Source organism: Rhinolophus sinicus, linkage group LG11 (assembly GCF_036562045.2).
Source record: "Rhinolophus sinicus isolate RSC01 linkage group LG11, ASM3656204v1, whole genome shotgun sequence".
Classification (NCBI taxonomy): domain Eukaryota; kingdom Metazoa; phylum Chordata; class Mammalia; order Chiroptera; family Rhinolophidae; genus Rhinolophus; species Rhinolophus sinicus.
This window is the reverse complement of record NC_133760.1, coordinates 3,014,940-3,026,713: the sequence shown is the minus strand read 5'-3', so window position 1 is coordinate 3,026,713 and position 11,774 is coordinate 3,014,940. Positions and strand designations below refer to the sequence as shown.

The 11,774-nt window shown below is 44.8% G+C and overlaps 1 protein-coding gene across 2 annotated transcripts; it reads right to left on the bottom strand.

Moving 5' to 3' along the window:
- Positions 1–286: 286 nt before the first annotated feature.
- Positions 287–7,176, bottom strand: AURKC (aurora kinase C). Of its 2 annotated transcripts, none has more exons than XM_074315422.1 (7): positions 6,042–7,176; positions 5,888–5,924; positions 5,442–5,633; positions 4,958–5,096; positions 3,551–3,699; positions 669–843; positions 287–495 (listed from the first exon to the last, which is right to left on the bottom strand). In XM_074315422.1, the coding sequence occupies exons 1-7, from the start codon at positions 6,088–6,090 to the stop codon at positions 325–327; spliced, it is 912 nt and encodes a 303-aa protein (XP_074171523.1). In that variant the 5' UTR covers positions 6,091–7,176; the 3' UTR covers positions 287–324. The 2 variants fall into 2 exon arrangements, with proteins under 2 accessions (XP_074171523.1, XP_019572484.1); XM_019716925.2 differs by having other exon boundaries at positions 5,888–5,927; positions 6,042–7,064.
- Positions 7,177–11,774: the final 4,598 nt, after the last annotated feature.

The following is an 11,774-nucleotide window of genomic DNA, read 5'->3' as shown; positions in this document are numbered from 1 at the left end:
ACTATGATAGGTGGTAGGTTATGCACCACTGGGATGGTTATCGGTAGAAAGTAGTCACTAGTGTTCAAAGAGAAAACCAGTCACCAACCCTGGTGGCCAGGAGAAGCATCATTTTGGGCCCCTCTCATAGGAAAAAGTTCTACAAGAAATAAAGATTCTACATAATTACATACCAACTTCACAACTATAAAGACCTAGTACAAAATGATTCAGCTTTTATTAATTAGCATCTTGCATTTTAAAAGAGAAGAAACAAAAGGCAGATGAGATAGTGGAGGCAGGGGAGCTCTCTGAACAAACACAAAGGTACAGAGTGGAAAGGGCTCAGGAAGCCATTTGAGTAGATGGAGGGAGCACCCTCCGAGAATGGGCTCGAACCCAGGGGTGCTGCAGGATATGGGCCAAAGGCAGCCGCTCCGAGGGCTGGTATCTGAGAAGCTTGCTGATCAAGTCCTGGGCCCCCAAAGGTATTGATGGAGGAAACCTTAGATCAACCTGATGAGGCCAGAAAAGAAGAGGAGTATGGTTAATTTCTGGTCCATGTTCTCCCTGTTTTTGAATCCCATCAAGGCAATGTTTTCAACCTCTGTGTGTGCCTCAGGCTCTGCACGCCCACCAGCCACCACTGACTGGATCCCCCATGAATTCTCAGAATGTGGCCATTTCACCTTAAGGATGCGTCTGTAGGTCTCAGAATAGGAGGTGCTCTCGAAGGGTGGGTTTCCCACCAGCAGCTCATAGCAGAGCACCCCAATGCACCACAGATCCACCTTCTCATTGTATGTTCTCCCCTCAATCATTTCTGGGGGCAAGTAGTCCAGAGTTCCACACATTGTCTTTCTCCTAGAGGGCAGAGAAGTGAGCACTGCGCAGAGATCCAGAGCAAGTGAAACCCTTCTTCCCCAGTCTCTAGTGAGTTGGGAGACCTAGGAAGTCCTGAGATGTCCCCTCCCCAGCACGGACTTTGGAAACACCAAATTTTAATATGGATCAAGGTTCAGACAAAGCAAGTAGTGGGACCTACCATTTCTATACTTTAGAATTATTCATACGGAAGGAAGGAAGGAAGGAAGGAAGGAAGGAAGGAAGGAAGGAAGGAAGGAAGGAAGGAAGGAAGGAAAACTAGAATTATTCATACAATTATTTAACTCATGATCCAGGGTGTTTTCACAAGAATATTCTGGGCATCAAGAAAGATCAAGTAAATGGATTATGGTTTATTCATACAGTAAACTTCCTGGAATTACAGAGCAATGGTTGTTTATTTACATGGAAACTGGTTGGTAACATTAACAGAGATCAAAACATGTATGGTTGAACCGCATTCTTTCAGTCTCCAAACAAATATTAAATACGTGCATTTGAAAAAGGCAGTACAGTTATGTGCTACTTAATGATGGGGAGAGATGCATCTGAAAAATGCATCATTAAGCGACTTCATCATTGTCCAAACATCATATGCACTTACACAAACCTAGATGGTCTAGCCTACTACACACCTAGGCTTTGTGGTACAGCCTATTCTCCTAAGCTACAAACCTGTACAATATCTTACCGTACTGAATATTGTAGGCGATTGTAACACAATGGTATTTGTGTATGTAAACATAAAAAAGATAACATAAAAGATAAAAACAATGGCACACCTGTACAGGGCACTTACCATGTGTGGAGCTTGCAGGAGTGGAAGTTGCTCTGGGTGAGTCAGTGAGTGAGTGGTGAGTGAATGTGAAAGCCTAGGACATTACATACACTACTGTAGGCTTTATAAACACTGTACACTTAGTGGGGCCACTCACCAGTCAGCCAATATTCTATTGTTCCTTTGCTATTTTAAAAAGGAAAAAAAAAGGATTGCCTCTTGGCTTCCACAATTCTGCTGATGTGTGAGTAGCGTAATGCCTGGCTCCCAATCAAACTTATTTTGTCTTTTTATGAGAATGACCTATCCTCATCTATACACGTATGTTCGGGTAGAGTACTTGAAAATGTAGAGTAGGCATTATAATTATCATATGGATATCATCTCTGTGACTTTGAAGTAAAAAGTAGAATAAGTTATACTGTACTCTGCATTAGATAAAATACTGTACACAGGCTACACTAAATTTAGTTTTTAAATATTTTTCTTTAATAGTAAGTTAACCTTAGGGTACAGTAATTTTTTTACTTTATAAACTTAATTTTTTATAACTTTTTGACTCTTGTAATACCACTTAGCTAAAAACACAAACACATTGTATAGCTGTACAAAAATATTTTCTTTATATCCTTATTCTATAGTTTTTTCTATTTTTATATATTTTTTATATTATTCTTTTACTTTTTCACTTTATTCTTAAAAACTAACACACACACATTAGCCTAGGCCTACACAGGGTCAGGTTAATCAGCATCACTGACTTCCACCTCCACATCTTGTCCCATTGGAAGGTCTTCGGGGGCAATAACACGTGTGGAGCTGTTGTCTGTGGTAACAATGCTTTCTTCTGGAAGGCCTCCTGAAGGACTTGCCTGAGGCTCTTCTTGAGGTGTCCCTCTTTTCAGAAATATGTCCTTAATTTATTTCATCATAGGTTTTTTTGCTTAATTTCATCATAGGTGATGAAATTTCATCATAGGTGATTTGCTTAATCTATTTCATCATAGACTTGCTTGTAAGCAGACAATACACCATGAACATCCCTCTCTATTAATGAAAACCTTTTGGTGTTGGGGTCCATGTTTTCAGATTTTTTAAGGAGCTTGTTGAGGTCTGCAAAACCTTCTGCTAAATGCTTCACTGTGAGTTTTTCTTGGTTCTTCTTTTTCTTTCCCTGCAGTTTCCTTTGTCCTTGCCTCCTCTTCAGCTATGCGTTCCTGTCCAGTTCCAACAACTCATTAGTCAATCCCTCAGGAACCACCTCTAGGAGCTCCCCAATGTCACCTTCATCCACACCCAGGTTAAAGTGCTGGGTTTGCCGTCTCAACCACAGCCTTGTTGATTTTTGCAACCTCCTCACCCTTGGTAAATCCTTTGAAGTCATGGACAACCTCCTGACTGTCTTCTTGGACTACGTCTGATGCCATTATACACTCCTTGGTGACATCACCCCAATCCCAAGCAAGGTTCCTGATGCAGTCATAGATGTTGTAGTCCTTCTAGAACTGCATCAGTATAGTATAACAAATATATAAACCAGTAACATAGTCATTTACTATCATTATCAAGTATTATGTATGGTACATAATTATATGTGCTGTACTTTTAGACGACTGGCAGTGCGGTAAGCTTGTTTACACCAGCATCACTACAAACACGTGACTAATGCGTTGTGCTGGAACATTATGTTGGCTACATCACTAAGAGATAGGAAGTTTTCAGCTCCATTATAATCTTATGCGACCACCGTCATATATGTGGTCCATCATGACCAAAATGTCATTAGGTAGCACATGACTATATTCAAACACCAACTCAGTTTTGTATCTGGGTCTTACATACGGAACGTATTAAATTGGATCATTCCTAACCAGCACCCAGGGCCCCTCCCACCACCACCTCACCTACCTCAGCGAGGGTGTGTGCACAGACCAGCCAAAGTCTGCAATCTTCACCTCACCCCTGAACCCCAGCAGCAGGTTCTCCGGCTTAATATCCCTGTGAATCACCTTATTCTCATGGCAGTAGGTCAGAGCATCTGCTAACTCCTCCATTATCTGTGTGAGCAAAGAAAAAGCAGTCTGAAGTCAAAGCCTGTCACAACTACCTGATGTAAAATACTCATCATACATTTTATAACTGTTGTGGAATCTTTTATTTCCTCGTTACCAACTCCATTGCCTCCTTAATAGTACCATAACTATTGGTGGGAGAAGATTTCCTCTTCCCCGTTTTTATTGTTTAATGTATATATGTATATTTATATATATATATATTTTTAATTATTATTATTATTGGAGAATATTGGGGAACAGTGTGTTTTTCTAGGACCCATCAGCTCCAAGTCAAGTCATTGTCCTTCAGCCTAGTTTGGAGGGCGCAGCTCAGCTCCAAGTCCAGTTGCCGTTTTCAATCTTAGTTGCAGGGGGCGCAGCCCACCATCGCATGCAGGAATTGAACAGGCAACCTTGTTGTTAAGAGCTCGCACACCAGGTCACCCAGTGGCTCAGGTGGTTGGAGAACCATACTCCTAATGCGGAGGTTGCCGGTTCCAGTTCGATTCCCACATGGGCCAGTGAGCTGTGCCCTCAGTTGGAGGTTGGCATGAATGGCTGGCAGCCAGGGAGAGCTGCTGGAGTTGGGGGGGAGGTGAAGGAAGAGGGGTGGGAAAGGAGCTCGTGCTCTAACCAAATGAACCATCTGACCGCCCCCCTCCTCCCGTTTTATGTAGTCTTATAGGATGGATGCTAAAGTGGACACATGCTCCCTTTTGCCATAGCATAGCAAGTAGCCAGACAGAGGACCTATGCTGAGCCAATCAGATGATCTCCCACAAGACTTGAGGCCTGAGGACATAATACAAAAACAGGAGAAAAATTGGAAGATCATTCATTCTGGCAGTAGGATGACCCAACTATTCCTGCCGGGATGATTGTTGCTCTGCTCCCCCATGAGAAGCCCTCTAGAAACCTCTTGTTTCCTATTTCTAAGCCAGATTTCACTCATTTATTCAGCCAACTCCCTCATAGCCTTTCAATATGTTTCTCTGCATAAGGCAGTGGAGTAACATTCTATGCTTGCAACCAAAGAATCCAAACTTAGACACACTACTTATTAATATTTTGGGGGCAATTAGGATATCTAAATGTGAAATTGTAAGATATATATGTCATTATATAAATGTTACAGAATAAAATTCAGAGAAAAAGTAAAAAAGTAATCTGGACACTTATGACAGCCACAAGCAGTGACCACCCCCTACCAGCCCAAGGTAAACTCATGGACCCCAGAGCCCCCAGTCCCCCCACACCTCACCGTGGCTGTACGTTGCTCATCTAATGTGTGGCTCTTTTGCAGCTCCTTGTAGAGCTCACCCTGTGGAGCATATTCCAGAATCAAGTACACGCGGCGTGCATCGTGGAAGTAGTTGTACAGACGTAGAATATTGGGGTGTCTGGAGGAGAGATGGAGGAAAAGTCAGACTCCTCCCTGAGGCCCAAATCATGTTATTACAGTGATTGGTCACACAAGAAGCAAATTGTGCTGGGACCAGAATAATAATAGCCTGAGGAGGGAGTGCATAAGGGGAGAACAGGGAATAGGCATTTGGTGTGTGACACAGGGAGCTTTACCTGGTGTAATGTAATGAATTGAAGAGAAAAATTTTCAAGGTGGAAGCAACGGCCTATTTGGGGGTAGTATTGGGGGAAATGCTGGGTTTAGATGTCAAAGATGGAAGAAGATACAGAAGAACAAGAGTTAAGAACCAGTGTGGGAATCTCATGCGGACAGTCCTTACTGTAGATGCGATTGTATTTCAATTTCTCTGCGCAGCTGGTGCTCCAGTCCTTCCTTCTCTAGCTGGGACTTGAAGAGGACTTTCAGGGCCACAATGAAATGGCTTTCCTTGAGCCGAGCCAGGTACACATTCCCAAATTTTCCCTTGCCCAGAGGACGCCCGATTTCAAAGTCATCAATTGTGAGACGCCGCCTGACAGGAGAGGGAAAAAAAGCCTCAGTTTGGGAGTTACCGTAGGTGGAGGGGGAGAGTCAAGAACCGCAAACGCTCACCTTCCTCTCCTATTTTAAACCCCCCCCCCTTTCCCTTTCCTTTCTCAAGGACCCTATCAGGGTGTGTGGTCAGTAGCTCTCAGTCCCATGAGCCAACACTTCACATGCAGCTTGCTCTTCATCCCTCCGTCCCACTTCCATTCCTCTCCCAGATACAAAGCCAAAGGCACTCACGAAGTGGGCACGCTGGGCAGCGTTTGACCCTCTGCAGCTGCTGAAAAAGAAGAGCTGTCAACATTTCCTTCTGTGTACCCCCCACTCCCCAGAACAGATACCAGGCCTTTCTTCTCAACCCTCTTCCTCTGGTCCTGGTTCTTGTCCCTCTTACCTGCGGGCTGAGCAACGCCCGAATTAACCACAGCTGGTGGGTGATTCATGAATAGAAAAGATGGTGGCGAGATGACGTCTTCCTGAGCCCGGTCCCGGTGATCCTGAAAAGCGTTGCTTTCGCGGCGGCCTCGCCGCACAGCCTGGAGATCCCTCAACAACTCAACGCCGAGGAAACCCGCAGAGTCTGAAGAAGTACGCAGCAACACTAGCCCGGCCTTTCATACTACGCGCCCCGGCCCGGTTGGCTGACAGGTAGTTCTTTACCGATTCCCATTGGTTGCAATTTCTGAGACTTAGGCTGCGTGTCCAATAGAAGAGACAGAAATGGGAGCTTCCGCCGCGGAGGACTGAGGGCTATGGGCCAATGAGACGGCAGCAAACGGAGACCAGAAGGAGGCGGGACCTGGGGTGGATGTAGGGGTGGGCTGGACGCTAGAAGGGAAAGCCCAGAACGGTTCGCAGAGGCTATGATGGAAACGGTGCTGAATAAATGATAACGTACATAAATGCATGAGTGAGTGAACACATTCAGGACGCACATGTGAATGAACATAAACCAACCATAGAAAGCTGCTGGAGTACCTTGGGCAGTTGGAAAACTCCAAAACTACGTGCGTGCCCAAATGCCCCCTGCTTGGCCTGTGTGTTTCCAGTTCAGGCCACTACCCAGGCTGCTCCTCAATCATGCGAATACGTGAGGGCCCTACCCTAACAGGTAGCTACCACAGGGCTTTGATCTGAACAGTAATGTGACATGATTCATGTGGTAAAGGGTCAGTCTGGGTGCTGCATGGAAATTATAGCGTATAGGAGGGGCAAGAGAGGAGAAGTAGATCTGTTCGGAAGTTCTTACTGCTTTCCATATGTGTGAGGATGATAGCTTAAACTAACATAATGACAGGGGAGGTGGTTTATCACAAAGTACAATTGAACAAAGAGCATGAGTAATCAAATTAGTACAAAACTATGGATAAACGCCTTTATAGGATGAATTGGGGGTTTCTTTAAATCTATCCATACCCCATACTGCCTCCTTCAAATGTTAGCCATATTCTTGATAATACTATGGTGTATCTTACAAGTACATGCTCAGGCAAATATGATTGTTTTGCTGTAACAGAGCCTAGGCCAAGGACCAGGGGTGAAGGCTGGACTGTGCAGGAAAGTTAACTGAACAGGTTTCTCAAATGCTACACATTGCAAAGAAAGGCCTTGCACTTGACCAGCTCCAGGAAAACTTTTTTTTGTTGTTTCTTTTATTCTCTCTCTTTTTTTTTACAGTGTGTATATATAATTTTTTTCCAAGCCATTGTTTCTCAGTCTAGTTGTGTAGGACACAGCTCCCTGGCCCATGCTGGTATTATGAGCCTTGCTCCCCACGGCTGAGGCAGTCGGTCGCCAGTCATCGGTCAGCCACTCACAGCAGCTCATGGCAGTTCTCACCGGTTGCCAGCCGCTCACCATGGCTGCCGGCCACTCATGCTGGCCACCAGCCACTCATGGCAGCACACGGTAGCCCACAGCAGCACACAGCAGCCGGTGGCAGCTCACGCCAACCTCCAGCTGCTCCCAGCAGCCCAACTCCAGGGAGAGCTGTTGTTCACAATCCTAGCTGTAGAGGGCGCAGCTCACAGGCCCGTGTGAGAATCGAACTGGCGACCTCCGCGTGAGGAGCGCCGCGTTCCTACCACCCGTTTCGCGGCTGGCCCCGAAAACTTATTTTTGATTCCTTGAAATATCTTGCATCGTAAGAGTGATTTTTCTGCCTGAGTGTATCAGCCCCACTCTATCAGTTTGACCAGATAATTTATGCTAACATGTGACTCATGGTGAATGGTGGGCTTTGTATACTTGAGGGCCTGGGCTACATTATATCTTCACCTTCTGTAGGTATTGGAGACAACGTCCATGCTTGGTCACGCAGGAGTTGCATGCCTCAATAAAAAACAATCCGTGGACACCAAAGCTTGGGTGAGCTTCCCTCACTGGTGATACTTGAACATGTCACACATCTTTGCTGCAAGAACTGAGTCCCTATATGACTGACTGGGAGGGAACACCTGGAAGCTTGTGCTTGGTGTCTCATGGACTTTGCCCTACATGCCTTTTCCTTTTGGTGAGCTTGATCTGTGTTCTTGTAATAAACTGTAAATGTGAGTATAACAGCTCTTCCTGAGTCCTGTGAGTCCTTCTAGCAAATCATCCAGCCTAAAGGAGGTCTTAGGGAGCAAAGAACCATGAAGGTTTTTCTCTGGAAAAAAAAACACACATTATGATCCAGATGGATATTCTGGTAAAGGCCTCCCTGAGGGATAGGCGCTCACCCACTGGCCTAACTACATAAGGAAGAGCCCTGTGGCAGGTGGGAAAATGAAGGGGAAGGGAAATAGGAAAAGAGAGAAGAAAGGTAAGAGGTGTACAAGAGAAACGGTAGTAAATTAGGCACGTCAAACACCAGGTAAGTCTCCAGGGATGGGCCATGGTATGAACTTGATTTTTCTCCCAAGAGTTAAAGGAAGTCATGAAACACTTTAACTGTTTAAAGTGTTGTTTGGGATGTGGGGAAGTGAAGCGCACCATCTAATCTGAGCTGCCATCTCTGGCTTCAATGTGGAGAATGGGCTGAAGAGAAAGTATGGATAAGCTTGTAAGGTGAGGCAGAAGTGGAGGTAATAGATGATGGCAGTATGGTCTAGAAAGTAAGTAGTGGATTAGAGAGAAGGGGACTGACGTAAAAGGCATTTGAGGTAAAATTGGCAACTCTTTCTGACTGTACCTAGGGGTTGAGGACACAGAGGTGACCATGCTGAGTCAGGGACTTCTATCCTCAGTAAGTAAACACTGCCATGTAGCACTGAGAAAACAGTGTGTCAGAATCAGGGAGAAGTGGGAGACATTTTATGAATCCAAGTCATGTGGATATGGAATTATCTTTGAAACATCCACATGGAAACAGCAAGAAGACAATTGGCAATTCAGGTCTAGAGCTCCAAGGAGAAGTCAGGACTCAAGAAATAAACTTCAATTTCATTCAAAGCAAAGAAGATAACTGGAACCAAGAATGTATTATAGATAGGACCTGGGAAAGAGACCGCAGAGTGAGAAAAGGGCCTGAGTAAAGTCTTTAAAAATTTCAAAATTGAATGGCTGGCTAGAGGTGGATGAGTCAGCAAGGAAGGAAAAAAGAGAGAGAAAGGAGAGAGAAAACCAGGAGGGTGATATTATAGAACCAAGATAAAAGTGTATTTCAAGAATGGAGTGGTCAATGGGATCCAGTTCAGTCTTGAGCACAAGTGCTTAAACTTTATAAACTTGGGAGTGACTGCTTACCTTGGCCAGAGTGGTGTGCAGGGTGGCATTGTAGCACGGAGGTACACAAGGCAGGGAGGTTTGGGAAACAGGGAAGAATAGAGTAAGAGGTAAGTGTGAAGTGGAAATACTGCACAGAGTGGCAAACAGCCCGAGGGGTTCCTCACTTAAAAGCAGAGGAGAAAGAGACAAAGTAGACAATTGGAGAAGCTGAGATGTAGGAAAGATCATAGTGGTCATGTCTGACACTCAAGCCAATGTGCCAGGGGAAGTCAGAAAGGGTGTGGGACAAAAGAGCACTGAGATGAAAAATAGGCTTCTAGATGCCTGAGATGACAGGTAAGGCAAATGTCAGGTTGACACTCTAGATAGGGAGAAAGGGTGGTGATGGCTTAAGTGTGACTCCAGGGTTCAAGGAGACAGTGAAAAGGGAGCATTTCAAATGTGAGAACTCATTTCTGAAAGCAGGGACATGGAATGGAACTAGAAAGAGCCAGAGTAGTCAGCAGAAATGTTGAAAGATGACACAGCTGCCAATGCCTTAAAGGATAAGGAAAGAGAGTGAAGATTTGTGTGAGGATAATCAAGAGAACAATGATGCAGGCAGGACTGGGAGACAGCACACAGAAAGGCATTCTTCCTTTAAACCTCAGAAAATTGGAGAAATGACATAGGGAGAATATCTGAAGTTGTCACTAATGATTTTGCAGCCCTCACTTAGCTATGCTTGGTCCTGGTCAGAAGTGTGGGGCTCTGAGAGGGGCATGGGAAACCATCTTTCTAAAATACGACCCCCAGAGGAAATAACAGATCTAACACTATGGTCCTGGAATTCCTGCTGTCCACTTACCCACCTGTACAGCCCCTTGGCATGGATCCTTTCTATGGCTTATTCCAACTCCAAGATCACATCTGGCCGGGTGCGTTAACATCATTGTTTGGAAATGACATTGGACCTGGCTGGTTTGATTTGCTGAATTCTTGGAATTTATCTCCTTAACGCTTTCAGAGGTGTTTTAAAATGTAGGTCAGGAGACAACTACCATTGAAGAAACACTCAGTTCCCCTAAGAGGGCACGCCGTGTTGTACAGGGAAGCACCAGGGCAGGGTCAAGAGGTAGGAGGGCGGGCAAAGACTGCAATGCCACTTTTGCTATAAGGAATGGGCAAGGTGAGGTAAGCAGGCTAAGCAGGTTTAGGATTCGCTACTTTGAATAATTTCAGTGGGTTCCAGAGTGTAGGAACTGCCCTTAGTTGCCTGGTACCTGGTGCTGTGTGAGAACTTGATCAAGGCAGCAGGTGAGGGGTGTGGGCTCTAGAGCGGTTGCTTTGCATGTGAAAGGCACAGTGACAGGGTGGGGGAGGGGAGCGGAATGGTCCTTTGTTAGCACTAGGAATTAGCTAGCCCTGGGAAGAGGTCTCTCTGCAGGATCAGCAAGGTCCCAACCTCAAACACTTCAGAATAAAAACACATGGATAGCCACAATAAAGGGTAGCAGAGTGGACAGAATTTTCTACTCATCCAGCAAGGAAAAAAATGCTGAGAGAGGCAAATTAAGCTGCCCATTTACAATTTAGCTGAGACCATTCCATTGTGAGATGTGTAACATACCTGAGAGCAAACAGATTACAAATCTTGAACCCTCAAAACACAAGGATGACATCACTGAGGATTCCGGGGATACCCCAGCTTCCCATAACTGAGACAGGGAAGGTGGTCTGGGCCGGAAGGTTAAGTACAAAGGGGAGCTGCACACACTCCCAGAGAGCAGGTTCCCGTAGGTCTCTAGCATCATGTCCCTGTAGAAGGCCCTCCTAGCCTGGGCCACCTGCTCCCACACCTTCCAAGTGAAACTCACACACAGATCTGTGAACATGACTAAGCCTGCAGTAACACACTCCTCAATCTCAAGCACTGAACGATGCATGTAGTTTTTAGTTCTCTGTTGAAGCCAATGGCTAAGATTATCAACAGTGGGAACAAAGAGATGAGAAATTGTTAACATATCTGCTATGGAAACATACAGCATTGATCTGGCCTTTACATCTTTATAAAGGTGAACAATGAGCATGTGTATTTACGTAAAACTAATCACATATATATTAGGTATACACATTTATATAGTACATACATGTGGCCCTAAGTGGTACATATACACATATACATATTAAGAAAAGGCAAGGCTTTTTTCCACCAGATTTTCTCTGTAATTTGTCATCACTAAATTAAATCCCCGCTATTTTGGAAGAAGTCCTACAGTGACTGACTGTTTTGTTACAATGGTTATACTTATATATAAGCCTTCACCTCAAAGTTATGACTCAAATGAGGAGTGGCTCAGTGCGCCCAAGCTTTGTGTGTAAACAATGTGCTTATGCTGAATACCTACTATCCTTCTGGAGGTGTGGAATTTGCTATGTG